The 18,713-nt window shown below is 44.5% G+C and overlaps 1 protein-coding gene across 1 annotated transcript in view; it reads right to left on the bottom strand.

Moving 5' to 3' along the window:
• The window catches only part of IGF2R (insulin like growth factor 2 receptor), a 1,757,136-nt gene that overhangs the window by 1,637,523 nt on the left and 100,900 nt on the right, over positions 1–18,713 (bottom strand). The window contains exon 4 of the mRNA XM_086927157.1: positions 14,960–15,058. Within this exon, the coding sequence (XP_086783283.1) occupies positions 14,960–15,058 (99 nt within the window). The remainder of the gene's footprint in view (positions 1–14,959; positions 15,059–18,713) is intronic.

Here is an 18,713-nt window from a genome sequence, read left to right as displayed (position 1 = left end):
CTACAAACCCCTGGTTTGCTAAGTATGGCCTCCTATTCGCATGCGTGCATATTATTTCGCACACATGTTTTAATTAGAAAAATGTGCATTGTTATTTTCTGCGGTATTTCGGTTGTTATCCGGGAGTAGACTGTAGTTAGTTACATTATACATATTCACAACCTGCTTCACTGGAAGAAGCGACTTATTTAAATTCACGCGAGTTCTGGCACAGCAGCAAGAACGAGATTCGAACCCATGTCTCCACGCCGTAGAACAACAAGGAATGTGCGTGAGAGAGAGGGGGGGCTGGAGGTAGCCTGGGAGTGGGGTGTGCGTGCGCGCACAGTCTGCTCATTTCAAGCACTGCACTCGTGCTTGTGGCGCGCCCCTGCTCTCTCCCGCAAGGTGGATGCCACCACAAGCATGAGTGTGTGCTTGAAAATAAGGAGAGCGACAGCTAAAGGCCCTCCTATGCAGCGCATGCGCGCTGCAAAGAAGAGACCTACAAAAAGGCCTAGGTCCATTACAGTTTTGTAACCCATAACTCGTTTTGTAAAAGAGACCAAAAATAATCCTTGAACCAATCAAGAACCTTCACCCTCTAGAACACTTCTGAGAGAACCTTAGACCTTCAGAATTTTAGAGTACTTGTGCCCAAGATAACCCTGAGTGAAAATCCCAAGGTGAGCCTCTCAGGGGAGGAGGGCGGGTCGCATGTGAATCTATAAACGTTTCCAGAACTTTAATAGATTCTCATGCTTGAAACAGAGTAGATACCAGTACACAGCACATTTTATTCTGCATCCAAATGTACATATTTCATAGTGCGCTTTAAATGGTCTATTTGTAGGGAGGATTAGCTTTACCTGAAAAAACCATAGAACTCCCAATCGTTAAACATTCCATGCTTAACCTCTATGATTGTACACATCACAGAGAATAAACAGTTCTTTGGGAACAACTACTATATTATAAATCTCTACACAATGAGAAATGAATTTATAATAAAATGTGCACATTGTTAACTCCTTCCGTGCTCATGACGAGCTCAGCCTGTTATGAGGCACGGTGGCGCTGTGCTCATGACGAGCTGAGCCGCGCGGCGCTCACACGCAAATTCCCCCGCTGTGCTGAGCATTCTAAGAAACGGGCTTGGTCATGACGAGCTCAGCTCTTCATGAGCACAGCACCACCGTGCTGCGTGAGGAGCTGAGCTCGTCATGAGCATGGGGCGCGCGGCCCTCCCTCCCCTCAGCACAGCGGGGGAATTTAAGACAAGAGGCTCATTCAAGTGAAAGTCTGATGGTACTTTGGGTCTAAACTTTGGATTAGTTTGAAGGACCATTTGATCCTCTTTAAACTGTAGAAAACGTTCTTGTATGGTTAAGGCCTAAATCTCCCCAACTCTCCTGGCCGTGTGACCGCCAGGAGAAGTGCCACCTTCCAAGACAAGAATTTAAGGTCCGCCCTGTGAATGGGTTCAAATGGATGTTTCATGAGTTGTGATAACACTATTTTCAGCTGCAAGAGAGGAGGCGGAGGCTTAACTAGGGGAAAGGTATGAAATAATCCTTTCATGAACAGTTTCATGATTCTTTACGACCATAACGATGGTCGTGATGAGATCCTTCTAAAACAGGATATAGCGGCTGTAGGAGCTTGTATTGACCCTTGTGCTAATCCAGATTTTGCCAAAAGTAGAATGCAAGGAAGGATCTCATGAGAAGCAGATCTTAGAGGATGAACATTAGACTCAAGGCACCATAAACAGAATTGTCTCCATTTCATCCTGCACGTCTTAGTCGTACTCTGTGCTCTGGCATTTGAGAGAATATTCCTGCATTCGGATGGTGGTTTTAGTTGTTGAAATTCACAGTGTTCAGGAGCCATGCTGCTAAACGTAGTGACTTGGGGTCTGGATGAAGCACTTGTCCCAGCGACATCGTCAGGAGAGATGGAATGGGCTGAAGGAGAAATCGGTTGAGTCTCCGACAGGAGGAGAAACTCCTTTAACCAATATGAATGAATGAATGAATGAATGAATGAATGATATTTATTGTTGGTTACTGAAAACCATTACATAAAGCCAAAAATACAAAAGTCATCACATTACGAAAGTTAAAATCAAGAAAATTTCAAACAAATCAAGTTGTATAGTTACTCCAAGAATGCCAAGATGCCAAGGAAAGGGTTCATGAGCCGGCTAAAGACTCTTTAGTCCGACCAGTAGAAGACATCAGCATTGCCCGTGCTTGGAAGATAAATTTCCCAAAGGTGGCCATGTGCATTACCGTGGACAGGGAATAAAGGTGAAAAATCCCATCCTTTGCAGAGCGTAACCCAGAAAATCTAAGTAGCGGCCTAAGATAGAGACTACGGGGCAACCGCAGGGCTGGGCAACAGAAGAGAAGATGTGCCAATGACTCCCGTTTATAGCTGCAGAGCCTGCATTCATGTGCACCTGGGCTGGCCTTGCCACACGGGTACAATTCTTTAAGGGGCAAAGGATGTAATCTGCAAGCCAAGATTTTGTGAAGGGCTGCAATTCCCACTGCCTGCGTCAGATGCTGTTTAGGAGTATGCAGGATGTGCGGGAAACACAGGGTCTCATGCAGGTCTTTTCTTCTCCTCAGGGATTCCAGGTCCAATTCCCGTGACCGTGCACGCACTTGTTTTTTAATCACGTTTTTGATGGCAGAGTATGTAACATATTCAGGGTTCCAGGAGTGAGTGGCGAGATTGAGATGGGCCTTGGCCACTTCAAGGGCGGCCGACCAAGGATTCCCTGGCTCTCCGAAAATGCATTTCAGGACTGCCTTCAGTGTGTTCTCCTGAGCCGCCGTTGTTAGAAAGTAATATTTGCTTAAGGCGGCAAGTTCTTCCAGATTTTGCTGGTTGAGTGAGAACTCCAAGCGAACGAGGATGTTTCTAGTGCAGCTTGGGAGATGGAAAAGTCTCTTGTATGCCCTGCAATGAATTTTTTCTAATTCATGGCTCAGTTTACCCGGGAATGCCTGGAGGGCGTAGTTGAGTGCCGGCATGAGCTTAGCTTTAAGTACTCTATTGATGGCCGTGGTAGACGGACTGTATAAGGAGGCTTGCAGCTTGCAGATGGCATAGGTGATGGATTTACCTTTGGCCTGGATTGACTTAAGATGAGCACTTGGGAGCCCTGATTCCTGAAAACAGATGCCCAAATAGATGTAACGCTGTGTAGTTTCCAGCACAAGATTGCCTAGCCTCCATTTTAAAGATTTTTTCCTTGGGTAATGCCCGAATATAATTACCTTTGATTTTGTTCGATTAGCTACAAGCCTGTTTTTGTTGTTGTATACGGCAAGTGCCGTCAACACCTTTTGCAGCCCCATTCTCGTATGGTCCAATAGGACCAGGTCATCAGCATACTGCATAAAGTGTATTTTTCGCCCGCCAATCTTTGGGGTGGCTAAGGCAGCGCCAGTCAAGGCCCTCTCCATGTCCGCAGTGTATAGGTTGAATAGTAATGGGGCTAGCACACACCCTTGTTTTAGGCCTCGATCTGTGTTGATCTTAGCAGAAGCGTGGTCCCTTGAGAGTTTGATGCGCACCCAAGTTTTTTGATACAGGGACTGTATCGCTCTTAGCAGCCCCGGGTTAATGTTCCATTGGGCCAGCTTGTGCCACAGAATCGCCCGGTCAACCCCATCAAACGCCGCCGAGTAATCAATGAAGCAGGCGAAGAGGGGGAGACTTTTGCCTGACTGTGCGCGATGCGCCAGGTAAGAGAGAGCGATGATGTTATCAACTGTCGCTGACCCAGGTCTGAATCCGGTTTGGCAGAATGGAAGAATGCCAGTTGCGCTTTACCAGTCTTCGAGGTCCCTCAAGATGGCGCTAGCATAAGCTTTACCCTCAATATCCAACAAGGCAATCATGCGGTAATTGGCGGGATCTGATTTTGGGCCTTTTTTATGAATAGGCTGCAAAAGCGAGCCTCTCCACGAATCTGGGACATCCCCCAGAAGCCAACATTCAGAGTACAGAGGAGTCAACAATGTAACCAATATTGTCTGGGCCACCATGGGCTATCAGGATCATTCTGCACGGCTCTTTATCTTCGTGAGAAGATGTGGTAGGATGTGAATCGGCGGAAAGGCGTAGGCAAAGATGCCTGACGACGCCAACTTGCAAAAAAGCGGCATTTCTTGTTCGGAGCTGTGGCAAAGAGGTCCAATGTTGTTTTGCCTCACTTTAGGAAGATACTTTCTAGGGTTTCTGGATTGATCTCCCACACGTGGCAGGTTGACTGAGTCTGCTTAATGTGTCTGCCTTGACATTTTGATCCCCCGGAAGGTGTTCTGCTTTTAGCGAGATTCCATTTTGAACTGCCCATTTCCAGATTCTCTGTGCCTCCTGGGATAGGGGGGAGAGATCTTGTGCCACCTTGTTTATTGAGATAATGCATTGCTGTTGTGTTGTCTGTCATGACCAGCACTACGGAGTTCCTTATCCTTGGCAGAAAAGCCAGCAATGCTAATCTCACTGCCCTAAGATCAAATAGATTGATGTGAAGTTGTTGGTCTGGACTCTGCGAACGTCCACTGACCTGGAGGTCTTGAAGGAAGGCCCCCCCAAACTTCCAAGTAAGCTTCGGTGATGATGTCCTGTGGAATCGGCAAGTTGAGAAAAGAAAGGCAGACTGAGATATTTTGACGCTGGGTCTACCAAGACATGGCCTGTATCATACCTGGTGTGACTGTCATGACATTCTCCAAGGATCCTACAGCTTGACGCCATTGCTGATCCAGTTCCTCCTGCAATGGATGCATCCTTAACCGGCAGAAAGGGACAAGAGGGATGCATGAAGACAATGTCCCAAGGAGTTACTTGTAGTGGCATAATTAAAGGGACTTTCGTCTTGCGCATGCTTGAGAGAGTGAGATTAGCTTCTGCTGTCTCTCGAGAGAAGGAAACGCCCTGTTTTTTGTGGTGTCCAGAATTGCGCCAAGAACGTAATGCTCTTGGAAGGATGAAGAGATGATTTCTCTTTGTTCAGAGTCAGACCTAATTCGGCAAACAGTTTTGTGCATGCTACCATGGACGACTGAGCGGCTGCGTGTGAAGGTGCTTTGATCAACCAGTCCTCCAGGTACGGAAATACCTGATGCCTTTGTTTCCTCACAACAGCTACCACTGGAGCCAAAACATTTAGTGAAAATTCTTGGGGCCGACTCTAGGCCAAGCGGCAGCACCTTGAACTAGTAATGGCTTCCGGCTACGACAAATCGAAGGTACTGCCTGTGGGAGGGATAGATGGGGATGTGAAAATATACATCGTGTAAGTCGAAGGTGGTCCTATGATCTCCTTGGTTTATGAGCAGCAGAATGTCTTGAAGGGAAACCATACGGAAAGACTATTTTTTGAGATCAGTATTTAGAGCTCTCAAATCCAAAATTGATCGCCATTGACGACAGTTCTTGCGAACCAGAAAGAAACCGGAATAAAATCCCTTGCCACTATGGGAGATTGGCACAGGTTCTATTGCTCCTTTTCGGAGCTTTGTTAAGAATCTCCTAACACATGAGATGTAGATGTTGGACTTACTGGCGTCTGGGTGGAGTACAAGGAGGGATCTGAAGGAACTTCAATGTATGGCTAAATTGTATTAGATTGAGAACCCATCAGTCCGTGGTTATTTTCCACTACTGGTGAAGATGAAAAGAAATTTGTCCCCCCAGAGAAACATCTGGAATGGAGGGAATAAAAATAGAGCCTGAAGCTAGTCATTGACGTTGAGGGGTCTTTTCCTGGACATCCTGTTCTTCCTCTGGGGGCAGATTTAGAATACGCCCCGGACTGTTGCGGTCGTTGAACATACTGCTGACAGTATGGTTGGGAAGAGGTAGCGTACTAGGGGTATCTATATTACTGGAATCCTCCTCTGTCAGATGGAAGGAGTCTTCTTCTAGCTCCTCTAAAGGGCACTTTCGGATATTGTAGTGTCCCTAGAGCTATCGCTGTATCAGTATCCTTCTTGATATCCTGCAGTGCATCATCCATGTGCTTTCCAAAAAAAGACTCTCCATCAAAAGGAAGATCCTGGATCTTATTTTGGACCTCAGGTCTAAATGAGGTCACTCGTAGCCATCCTTGACGGCGCAAAACCGCTGCACCCCCCGCGATCTGAAAGCTGTAGCTGCGATACCCATCGCACAATCTACTACTTCTGCAAAAGCTCTCTCCCTCCTGGAGAATCTTCTTTACCTCTGGAAGCTGATCCATATACAGAGCAAGTCACATCACATTTGTCTGTCATATCTGCCAAATATGGTAAGGGCATTAGCCGCTCTGACCAACAGAGCTGACTTTGAGGAGTAAAGCTTACCGGCGTTATCTAGGCATCTGCATTCTCTAACCAGCGGGGTTGTAATGGGTGCCGATGGATTTTTGGATTTCAGCTGAGCTGCCTGGGAAATAACGGAATTCTGTTTGGGATAGCCCACCATACAGGCTTAAGTGTCTTGGGTCCTTGTACTTCTTCTCCAAACTGGGGAATACTGTTGTTACGGTCGCTGGTGTTTTCATGACCTTGAGTCCTTCCTCCCATACGTGACCTTATCCAAATGACCCTCACCGACTTCCTATATGGCTAGTTGAAATCATATAAAAAACACTCTGTTTGGGTAGCTGTCATAGGTAGGTCAAATCTTTTTGCGGCTCGTTTCAGCAAGTTATGAAACTCACCAATATCCTCTGGTGGTGAGTCAACCGGTACCGGAGGGGGAGAAGAGGGCATGGGAATGAGGTGGTCATCCCATTCTCTATTGGGATCTGTATTTCTCCCTCCTCTTGGTGGTCGTCCGTAGTATCCGGATCTTGTTGAGGTATTGGTGGAGGCGATCTCTGTAAGGGTTCCGCCAGCACAGCTTGGCCCCTCTTCGGATTAGATGGTATAGAGCGTGAGCGAGGAACTGCTGATGGCATTTCTTGAGACACAGGAGTTGGTGGGAATCTCTTCCTATAGTCAGCCAACATGAATTGTAAGTCAGTCAGCAAGAGGACAACATGCAAACCACTTCCTCCTGATAACTCTGGTGGTATTGTTCTTGTGGAGGGTATTAATATTTGCCATATTGTTCATCAAAGTCGTTCTCCTGACACTTACCGTGATGCTGGGATGGGCTACTTCCATAGCCATAAGGCCCTTCGTCTTCTTCCTCAGAATCCTGCTCTTCTAGCAAGTGAGATGGCAAAAGAGGCATAACTTTGCTAGGATTTCAGGTGTAATTCTCCTCTTTTTAGTGTTTTCGGACTTGTCTGGTGTTTTTTCCCTCGTCAACAAGCTTGCCGGCGAGATCGCCGATGACACCGTTGTCGAAGCTGCAGTCGTCAGCGGTAACTTGGAACCCATGGGCGATGGTCTAGCCACTGTCAATGACTTAGTTACTGTTGTCATCGTAGCAGTCGACTAGCCCGCCGTCGGAGCTGTCCTCATCGCTGTTGTCATCACCGCAATTGTCATAGATGCAGGCGTCTATGATGCCAGCGTCGAAATAGTTGTCGACTGTGATAAAACCTTCCTCGACGGAGCTCCCAACTCCGCTGTGGACGCTGAGGCCTTCTTTGGTAGCAGGTGAATCTCAACTTTCATCGACGACAACATAGATGGTTTCTTCGTTGACTGTCCCGTAGACAACATTTTTACTCCAGGAGGCACTGAAGAGGGCTTTCTTTTAAGGAGTACCTCACCTAAGGGGGGGGGTCTTAGGCGGCTCAAAACTCACCTTTTTTGCTGTTTTATCACCCAAAGCATGTCCCTTCCTTTCCTTTTCATGTCGTTGAGGAGATTTTGAGGGACTGAGCCCATGAGACCCTTGAGTGGTCTTTTTAAGGGCTTTCCCTGGACGCTCCTCAGAAGAATGGGCATGTGGTGATCATCTTCTCTTATGAAACCTTCTGGATGAGGAAGAGGATGCCTCATCGCTGTCACCAGAAATCACCTCCTTTCTGGCTTTTAGTTTCAGAAGCCATATCAAAAGGGGACACTCACAGTCCCTTAAGGTTTTAGTAGAAAAGGTACAACATACCTTGCAGTCCCTTGCTTGATGGTCTGGATAGAGGTAATAAGTACAGTCCTCTTGAGGGTCATCAGTATATCGCCTCTTCTTGAAGCAGGTAGCACAAGCTCCAAACAGACCCTTTTTCTCAAATACCAAAGTCGGAGCGATCACAGACCAGCACTGAAGATAAATCCTGCAGGTGAAATCTGAGCTGAAAGCTACGAATACTGTCCAATGAGAGGGTGTGGGGAACTAGGGAACTTCTTTCACATGGTGTGGGACTGCCCAGTTATAGCGAGGTACTGGATGGCAGTATTGAGAACAATCTCCCAAGTAACAGAAGTCACAATGTTACCTGAGCCAAAATATTGCCTGTTAAACATCTGGGAACCAACAGATCTGAACGTGACGATGCAAGGGTGGGTAACCATGGGGGTCACAGTGGCCAAGCGGAAAATTGCACAGAAATGGGGCTCCGGGACCTGCCCGACACTGACCCAGTGGTGTGCAGATATGGACCTGGCAATGGTGGCGGGGAAATCTGTTTTTGTATACAGGAGATGTCCCAAAAAGTGGAAAAGAGTCTGGGATAAGTGGAACTCATATAGGGAAGACATATGCGACCCACCACCTCCAGAGGACAGTGATTCAGATGAGAGCGAATAAATGCCTTTTCTTTCAGGACACCGGACTACCATGCAATGGATTGGGAGAGTTCCTGGTTTCAGATGCAAAGGAAAAGGCTCCCCACAGCTACAGTTGTGAATAATTTGATATGAGTTGTTTCTGATCTGTATCTATGTCATGCATATATTAATGTACCATTTTGCTTTTATAATCAAATAAAAAGTTTTACAAAAAAAAAAAAAGAATACTGTCCAAAATCACTGATTAACAAGATAAAACTGAGCAGAGCTCAGAGGAGACTCCCTACCACAACGTGCAATAGAAAATCTGAAGATCTAAGGTTCTCTCGGGAGTGTTCTAGAGGGTGATGGGTCCGGATTGGTTCAATGATTACTTTTAAGAGTTATGGGTTACAAAACTGAAATGGGCCTAGGCCTTTTTTCTGTTTTGTATTGATTTAAGCATTGCTTTTTTGATATACCGGGGACTCCCATATCGACGACGGGGAATGATTCAAGCATGTGAATCTATGAAAGTTCCAATACTGGAGTAAAAGCCATAGTGCTTCCCTTTTTACATGTGGGATGAGCTGCGGTGGTATTGTAAGTACTATTTTGGATTTCTGGTAACAAGTTTGAATGTACCTAACTATCCATCGATATTCCTGTCTTGGATATGGGTGCCCCCTGGTGAGGCATGGTAAAAGCGACAAAAAGTTGTGTTTTACTAAATAATTTTGTTCTATCAACGAAGAACATGATTGCCCTATTGACATCTAATATGTAGGGCGTACTCTCCTACTGGGTCTGGGTTAGAAAAGAATACTAATAGTTCTATAGATTGACACGTGTGAAGGGCTGAAACTACCTTTGGTGGGAATTTTGGATTAAATGCATAGAACTAATTTTGATGGGATATTTGTAAATAAAGGTTCCTGTAAAGTAAGTGCCTATAGTTCACTTATCCTTCTGAGAGAAGTGACTGTCACTAGGAAGGCAACTTTCCAGGTTAGAAATTGAAGTTGTAAAGACAAAGGAAGGAGGAGGTGGGGGGGGGGGGGGGGGGGGGGGTGGACGAGGAGATTTAAAGACCAGCAAGGGCGGACTCCCTACTAACTTTCTCAAAATACACAAAAGCCCTGAGGTCTGTCAAGAGAAAGAGAAAAGGCATAAAAGGCTGACTAAGAAGGCTAGCTAACATTAGGTCTTAGTGATACCTCCTCTGATAAACAAAACATCCCTGAGATGATCCCTTGCAGCAAGGAGATTGTAGCCTGCTCCATGACTAGGCCTCAAGGTGCGAGGAGGATTCCCTATTATAAAGCATGCCACCTCTGGTGGTGAGGGAACCCGTTCTTTAAAGGGATGCCTTCTTCTTAGTAACCCTTTTTTGCCTCTTCTCTTTCTCGACAGACCGGAGGGGAAGGTGGGATAACCCTTTTGAGTCATTTCCATGAATGTTTTGCTTACTGGTATTTTAAACATGGACATATGTTGCCGGTTCGGCATGAAGGCAGCTAGGGATGTAAATGCAATCTGATCAATTTGTAAGCGAGCCCCGCTTGCTGGAGATGGAAGAGATAATCTATAAGGACTTGCACTGTGGGTGCCAACGCTGGATTTGTTTATTTGTACAGTAATCTACAAAGCGTTTCGATTTTGCAACTTAGTATGCTCTAGTTGTAGGCCTACAAGCTTGTTTAAGGATGTCCATACATTCTTGTGGTAATTTCAGATGCCCAAATTCTAGGATTTTAGGAGCCAATTTGCTGGACTTAGCTGATTGGGAATGGGATGCATTACTTTCCCATGATTTTGCGTCGGTAGATGTGGCCAAAAAGGTAGTTTCTCGTATGTCACTACAGATAGTTGCAGTAGGGTTATGAACCATACTTGCTGTGCCCATGTTGGGGCTATTAGGATTAGTGTTGGAGACTTTTGTCTTAGTTTCTGTACCACATATGGAATGAGTGGGAGAGGAGGAAAAGCATAGGCAAATACTCCTGACCAATTCATCCACAGGGCATGGTCCTTGGATTGAGGGAACCTGGAGCTTTGGCATTTGGACAACAGGTCTATGTATGGTGTCCCACATCATTTGAAGTAAGAATGGAGTAGTAGTAGTAGTAGTAGTAGTAGTAGTAGTAGGTTGATCTCCCACTTGTGTACCTGCAGAGGTCTTCTGCTGAGCATATTTGTGAAGTCGCTGTCCACTCCAGTTAGGTATGCCGCTAGGAGGTGGATTTTGTGAGAGATTACCCAGTGCTAGATGAGCCCTGATGGGAGGGATAGCTGTGAGGAGTGTGTCCCCTCCCTGGCCTTGACAATAAAGCGCATTGTAATCATATTGTATGTGCGAATCAGTACTACCTTCTGGTGTAGGTGACTGCGAAAAGCTTTGAAAGTAGTCGAATTGCCAGAAGCTCTAGATGATTAATCTGTAGAGGTCTTTGACATGCTGCCAATAGACCGGGACCTGTGAGATCCTGCATATGTGCTCCCCATTCCTGAAAGGATGAGTCTGTGCGTAATGGTGACTTGCGGAACTGGGGCTTTGAAGGGCTGACCCTGCAACAAGTTTTTGCTCTTGCACCACTGCAGAGGGTGATGGGTCGCCGGTCCTACCAATACTAGATCATGTAGCTGCCCCTCCGCTTGAGTCAATCGAGATTGCAGAATGCGCAGAAGGAGGCGCATATGGAGGCGAGCGTGTGGGACTACAGATAAGCAGGAAACAGAATTCCTGAAAGACCGATTACTACTTTTACTGTGAGATGAGTATGTGGCTGAAAAAGAGGCAAGGTTTAAGTAAACTTTTGCACACTTTCTGAATTGGGATAGGCTTGAACTGTGACTGAATTTAGTGTTGCACCTAGGAAGGGCTGAATTGGTATGGGTTGCAGATGCGATTTTTGTATGTTGAGAGTAAACCCCAGGTTGTGCAGAAGGTTGATAACCTGTTGAGTGTCCCGAAGACACTGCTGGTTGTTTGTGCCCTTGATGAGCCCATTTGCTGCGATAGGGGAAAATGTGTATTCCTTCCCTTGTGAGATAAACCGCCACTGCTGCACGGCATTTGGTGAAAACACTTAGAGCTGTATTAACCCCGAAGGGTAGAACTTTGAATTAGTAATGTTGGCCGTTGAGTTGGAAACGGAGATAACGGCGGTGCACTGGATGTATGGAAATATGAAGTATGTATCTTTAAGGTCTAATGAAGTCATGAAATCCCCTTGCTTTAGCAGTGGTATCACTTCTTGTAGTGCTACTGTGTGAAAATGTTTTCAGTAGATGTAATTGGTGAGCGGACTGGGATCTAGGATGGGCCTTAATGTTTTGTGCCTTGTAGGGATGAGAAAATAGAGGGAGTACACTCCACAGCCCTGATGTTGTAAGGGTACGATCTCTATTGCCCCTTTTTGAAGGAGAGTTCGGACCTCAGCCTGCAAAAGAGTAAGAAGTTCTTGTGGCATATTTCGTGTTCTTGGTGGTATTGTGGGTGGTGTCTCCTTGAGTTCTAGGAAATACCCATTTTTGATTATTGATAGTACCCATTGGTCTGTGGTGATGTCCTGTCTGTGAGGATAGAAAGGTTTTAACCTTCCTTCAACTAATATTATAAGTGGTGGAGGGAGGTGTAGGTGGTCACCGTTTTAGAGGGGTGGGTGTTTTGGTAGTAGTTGCACTGCCTCTACCTTTACTTCTGCAGTGTGAGCTATAGTTTGAACCTCTGGTAAATTGACTTGGATATGAGCCCTGTTTATGGGCAGTACCAGAGTTTGTGTTGACGCACTTGCCGGCAGCATCAAATTTTGTACTTTTCTTATCTGTAGGAGGCGAGTCATCAAATTTGCCTTTTTCCTGGCTGTGTGTACGACTAATGAATCTGGTTTAACTTGGCCCTTAATATATTCAGGGTTCAATGGGCATGCCTTGTACTTTGTTCAATGCTACAGGTGACTAACCTAGATTTTACTGGCTGCTTAAATATATGTCCTGTGTAGAGGACAACATGCCTTTAAGCATAGGAAGTGATTGAGCTGACTTGTGTTATCTATTAAGTGTTTCTACTAGGAAATCATCCTCCTTCTGTATAATGTGTAGGGATTTCTTGTGGTTAGCAGCAACTCTGCTGATAATGTCATAATATGAAATCATCTAGAGGTGATGGTTTTGATGGGTAGATATTGGGATAGGAATCATCCACCGGATCCGCATTATAAATATCCCATGTGGATGTGTGAAATAGGGGATATTGTATTCCTCTAGTTGTTCACCGCCCTGCAGGAGACTGATCTGAGAAAAATGTAGCTGCTCTGAGGGGAGGTGTTCAAGAGAGAGTGGATGTCCTGGCCTTGGTGACAGTGAAGGCAGAGTAGGCAAGGATGGAAGAAGAGGAGTAGAAGGAGTTGGAGGAGAATGAGGGGAAAAGATAGGTCTTGAGCATCTGTCCTTCTTTGGTGGTGATATAGCTGTTTCTGGCCCAGCAATGTCCTCCTAAATGTGCTTTTCCTTTTGGGAAGTGTAAGGGAAACATGTGGCGGTGCTTTGGTGCCTAGTTTCCCAGTATCAGAATGTACAAAAGGAGTCTTTTGTCCCCAATCAAGCTGGTCTTGCAAGCGCTATATAATAGGCTGCACTGGTCTTTGCTATAGCTCAGCACCATCTTTATACATTTTTGGCGAAGGCTCTGTGGGTTGGAAGAGGGTTTTGATCCCGATGCAGATTTGTGCGTATGTGTTTTCGATGCAGAGGGCTTAGGCGTCTAAACAGCTTTCGGTTCCGAGGATTTCTTCGGACCCAAGTGCGCTGCTTCGGCTCAGAGTCTTTGCCTGACTTTGGTAGTGCCGTTGTGGGCTTTTTCGGTACTGGCACTAATTTTAAAGCCTTATATTTTCCAACACTAGTCGAAGGCTTTTACGGTGGAGTGGATTTATCTTTGTGCGCCTGCTGTTGGAGAGCGCCATGGCCCAAGGGTAGTGGGGCTCAGTAAACCAGTTTGGATGGTTTGATAGGGGGACAGGTAGCTTTCACCATGGTACTCACGTTCCCATGCATGGAATCGGGGTCGGAGTCCGAGCTGTCAGCACTGTTAGACCTCTGTGTCCCCCGCTTTTTCGAGATCTGGTGACTGCTGCCCGAAGAGGTCTGTTGCATCTTCTGTGTGTCGCTGCATGGTGGTGTTGGCCCAATGACGCTCCCTTACCTGCCGAAGTGTTTCCTTCATGCGGAACACCAAGCACAGCTCGCAGGAAGTCTCCTCGTGTTCCAGTGACAAGCAGAGATTTCACACCTTGTGTTAGTCTTGCCAGGAGTACTTTAAATGGCATTTGGGGCAAAAGATGAATGGTGTGTTTTCCATCACTCCTGGACGTTGGCATGGAGAGTGGAGGAGAAGAAGTTTTAGAAGGCCGAGCCTGGGCGGTCACTTGGAAATGCTCAATAACACCAGCTGGTGTTGCTCGGTCTTAAAAGCCAATCGATTGGAAAGAAAAAACGAGTTGCTGCCAAGGCCTCAGGGAGTAATCGAGCTTCAGTCCTGAGCTGCGATGTCGACCTCCGAATTCAGATGGACGGAACAACAATCTAACAAAGGAGCCGAGGAACATGCTCAATACACACCAGAGGAGGAGTAACTATACCTCGTGACACGAAGACTTCTTCGGAAAAAAAACAACTTGTAATCATCCGAGCCCAAGACTAGATGGCTGGATAATGCTAAGTATATGCATCTACGGCCAACAAATGCTACAAATCAGATGTTTACTGTTACATAACTCAAAAGCAAGTCCTTTTTTCATCTGCAGAAGTATGAAAGGCTATTTGTGCTCATGGTCACATGTTTGAATCCCAGTGGATTCACTTAAGGACTTCTGGGGTGAATGCATTGGTCCTCTGAGCCACAAAACCTGCAAGCTGATCTTGCATGCACCGATGATGCAGATCCATACAACAACTGAAAACGTTTGGTACAAAAGGCAGACCTCTGAGGTATCTCACACATGATGGAGTCTATTTTTGAGATTGAAAGGGGGAAAACTTTAACTAGAGGAGGTTAATTTTATACGGTAAAAGCAAATTGACAAAGGGGCGATACTAATGCCCTCTTTTGGGCAAGCGATTAAAGTTACATTGTAGTTAAAAGATATGAAATGGAGAGCCAAAACCAAATAAAATTCAAGATTTTCCTTGTTATTGGTTAATGCAAAGTTAGAGTAAAAGGTCTAGTATAACTGGGAACAACTTTTTAAGTCATTAGATTTTAAACAATTGTACCTACAAAATATATTTAATTTACAGATTTTGATTACCTCTTTTACCGCTTTAAATGTGTCCTTTTTACACACAGCAGATGTTCTCCATTCGAAGTAGTGCACACAGCCAGATGAAGTCACAAATTCAGGAGTTCCCTGCAACAAGAAGAGGCAAAGTCAAGATCAGTGTTAAAATGGTGGGTAAATAAAGTCCAACAGCTTTCTCACACCACAAATGCCCCTAGTTAAACAATAACACACTCAAATTCCAAATGTTAGAATGAACCTGAAACACTTGTACACTATAATATGTAACAAACTAATTAAGTTGTCATTAAGCCAAGGCATATGGATGACATGACACTGGGATTACAATACCATTAACAAGGTTTATTTTAGCCACAATTTGCAATGTAACATAAATACAGTTGGCAATACATCAAGTGTATTTAAAGAAAGTCCATGCTCAAAAGTTACAACGTAAGACATCTAATATAAAATGGTGCTTATCCAACAAGTTGGAAAACGTAAGAGAATTCCAAGTTATAAAAGAAGAATAAATAAGTAATTCAATTACAAATTAAAATCATTTTCTCACCCTACCTCTTCATACGCAAAAATCAAGGATAAATAAAGAACATAACTTTTCTCTAACCAACCTGGTTTGACACAAACTGATTGGGTGTACTTACAGGTAAAGGTACCAAATCCCAAAAACAGGTTCAGCTGACAAGCTCAGAGTCCTTTACAATAAGGGCAGATAAAAAAGAAGGCCGTTTCATCTTCAACCCTCACACAAGAGAAAGTACAACATTTATAAATCTGCTGCCGATCGTGTAGATGTATAGGACTGGAGTAAGAAAATATTTTAGGGAAAGGCTACTTAACCAGAAGTCTGGTTTAAAGACATTATATACATGTTGTGTATATATACAATTTGACAACAACCAACAAGGGGTGCCATAATGGGACCAATTGGAACACAAGAACAAGGAACAGCGACTATTCGGGACATAGACACTCTGGCAATTCTGGAGGAATTAAGGGATGAGAATAGTACCCAACCAGTGTTACCAAGAGACAATGCCATAAGAGCAGCAGAGATGGGAGTAACACAAGTTGGAGACAAAAGTCCATTTAAACCACCATCCCGATTCTGTCCCCAACTACCTAGCGACGCAATTGACACTTTCTTGGATACTGTAATCCAAACTCTAAGAACTAAGGAGGAGAAATCAAAAAGAAAGGTAAAATGGAATCTGCCATTAACTAAGAGAAAAGCCATAAAGAACTTAGAACGAGACAAATCCATCATAATAAAACCATCGGACATGGTTGGCAACGTTGTTTTACAAACCCGAGACAACTATTGTAAAGAAGCCCTACGACAACTCCATGACAAAGACAATTATGCCTTCACTACAGAAGAGGAATATAACAAGAGCATCCAAGATTATGCAAATCTCATCAACAAATGGTACCGTAAAGGTACACTATCAAGAGAAGAACTGTTATTCTTACAGAACCTAAAGTCCACAAGGATGCCACTAGACCACCAGGTAGACCGATTATGTCGTGAATAAGAGGATTGACAGAAAACATGTCTAAATTTATTGACTATTTTCTCACACCCTTTGTCACACAATTAAGCTCCTATACAAAGGATTCTAAGGATTTCCTGAAACAGATCAAAGATATAGGATGGGAAACTGACTTTGTAATGATCACGCTACGTATTTGTAATCTTTATACAAGCTTAATATTTGTAATCTTTATACAAGCATAAGACACCAAGATGGTCTGATGGCAGTAAATAACTTTTTGGGACACCGGCCAGTTAGGTACCTGGAACACAGTGAGACGTCGTTAGAGTTTATCTCATTTTGTTTGAATAATAACATTTTCATTTTTCAGGGCCAAAGATATCGGCAAATACAAGGTACGGCGCTGGGCACCTGCTTCGCCCCCAGTTACGCGAACTTGTTCGTGGTCTGGTGGGAGAAGCAGGTGGCCTGGGCCGATGACAAGAGTGGGTGGAAAAAGTGATTTGTTGGCGGAGATATATCGATGACCTCTTAATTATCTGGAGAGGGTAAAAAAATCAGCTGAACGATATATCTCCGCCCTCAATAACAACGAACTGAACCTAAAATTCACAAGTGAGATGACTTCTGATGAAGTGAATTTTTTGGATTTAAAGGTTTTGTGAGTACTGGTGGTATCCAAACAGCATTGTACCGAAAGATCACGGCAGGTAACTGTTTTACATGGACATAGTAGCCATCCAGCAACCCTTTTAAGAAGTATCCTCTATGGGGAACTACTTCGTATGAAAAGGAACAGTTCACGAACAGCAGATTATGAGAAAGCGGCTGATGACCGTATAAAACGATTTAAATCAAGAGGCTACTCGAAAAAAACTACAGTTGGCTAGGGAAAAAGTCAAAACAAAGGAAAGACATACCCTACTGAGAGACACAGACACACGTAGTTCAAGAGAAGATACAGGGAATCTGAGACTAATCACAGGTTATTCGTCAGCAGCCAGTAAAATAAGAACTATACCGAGCAAAAACTGGAAAATACTTGAATCTGATAATGTGGTGGGGAAAGAACTTCCTAAAATATGTTTCAGGAAATCAAGATCCATAAAAGATCATCTGGTACAAAGTCATCTCCCTAAACCTACAACAGTCACGGGCTTGCAGAACCTTCATGGTTCATTCCCATGTGGGAAATGCAAAGCCTGCAGTTCCAGTAAAAGAATCCTGACGTACCAGATCCCTGGGTGTCAGTCACGTAAAAAGCTCTCTAAATTCATGAATTGCACCACGACACATGTAGTGTACTGCCCGGAATGCCCATGTGGCTATCGCTACGTGGGCAGTACAGTCAATGCAGTCAAAATGCGAGCGCTCGAATATCAGAGGGCTATTGCTAACAGGGATGAGAATTACCCTGTAGCACGCCATTTTGCCAACCACCATAACAGTAACAGAACACTTCAATTCTTCTGTCTAGACTGCATTCCCAATGACATCAGGGGCGGCGATAGAGAGAAGAGGTTACGATGTCTGGAGTCGAGATATATTATCGAACTCTAGACCAAGTTTCCTAATGGGCTAAATTCTGAAGAGGAACTGATAATCCACCTATAATGAGTAATAACGTACACAGCACAATTAGGTGTCATGGCAAGAGATTGAAGGACTGTAATAAGGAAAGGAACAGTCTAATACAACCTTAGGAAGGGAGATAAAGAATAAAGATACATATGTGTCTGCCCATCCAGGGCTGAATAACACTGAGTCACGACTGATAACATTAAATGATGAAAAATGTGCAAATTGTAAATGAGAATTTTTTTAATTTATGCATGGAGTATTTAAATGATGAATTGGTTGAATAATGAACTGCATATAAAGATTTAGAACTAATTAATTGCATTTACGTTTATTTGCACATTCCAATACGGCGTTTATGAACTTGTATGTATAGTCCTTCATTTGTTTTTGCTGCATTTTGTGAATATTAACTTCCGCTTCCAAAACGCCAGCCGACACGGACGAAAGCTAAGGCTGAAACTGTCTGTTTTGTTGATTTTGTGCACGGAATAAACTCCTGCCGGGTTTGAAAACTAACACGAGTGCTGGTCCTTTCTGCCCTTGCAAAGCAGCGGAGTGCGAGATATATATATCTGCAAATACCTCGCAGCAGCGCTCCTTACAAAGAGACTCGAGGCAAGGACCAGCTTTCTCTCAGCATTCTTTATTCAGCCATTAGGTATTGTGTCATGACGCGTTTCGGCCGT

Source organism: Lissotriton vulgaris, chromosome 6 (assembly GCF_964263255.1).
Source record: "Lissotriton vulgaris chromosome 6, aLisVul1.2, whole genome shotgun sequence".
Classification (NCBI taxonomy): domain Eukaryota; kingdom Metazoa; phylum Chordata; class Amphibia; order Caudata; family Salamandridae; genus Lissotriton; species Lissotriton vulgaris.
Note: the sequence above shows the minus strand (reverse complement) of the source record. Positions and strands in the feature narration are given on the sequence as shown.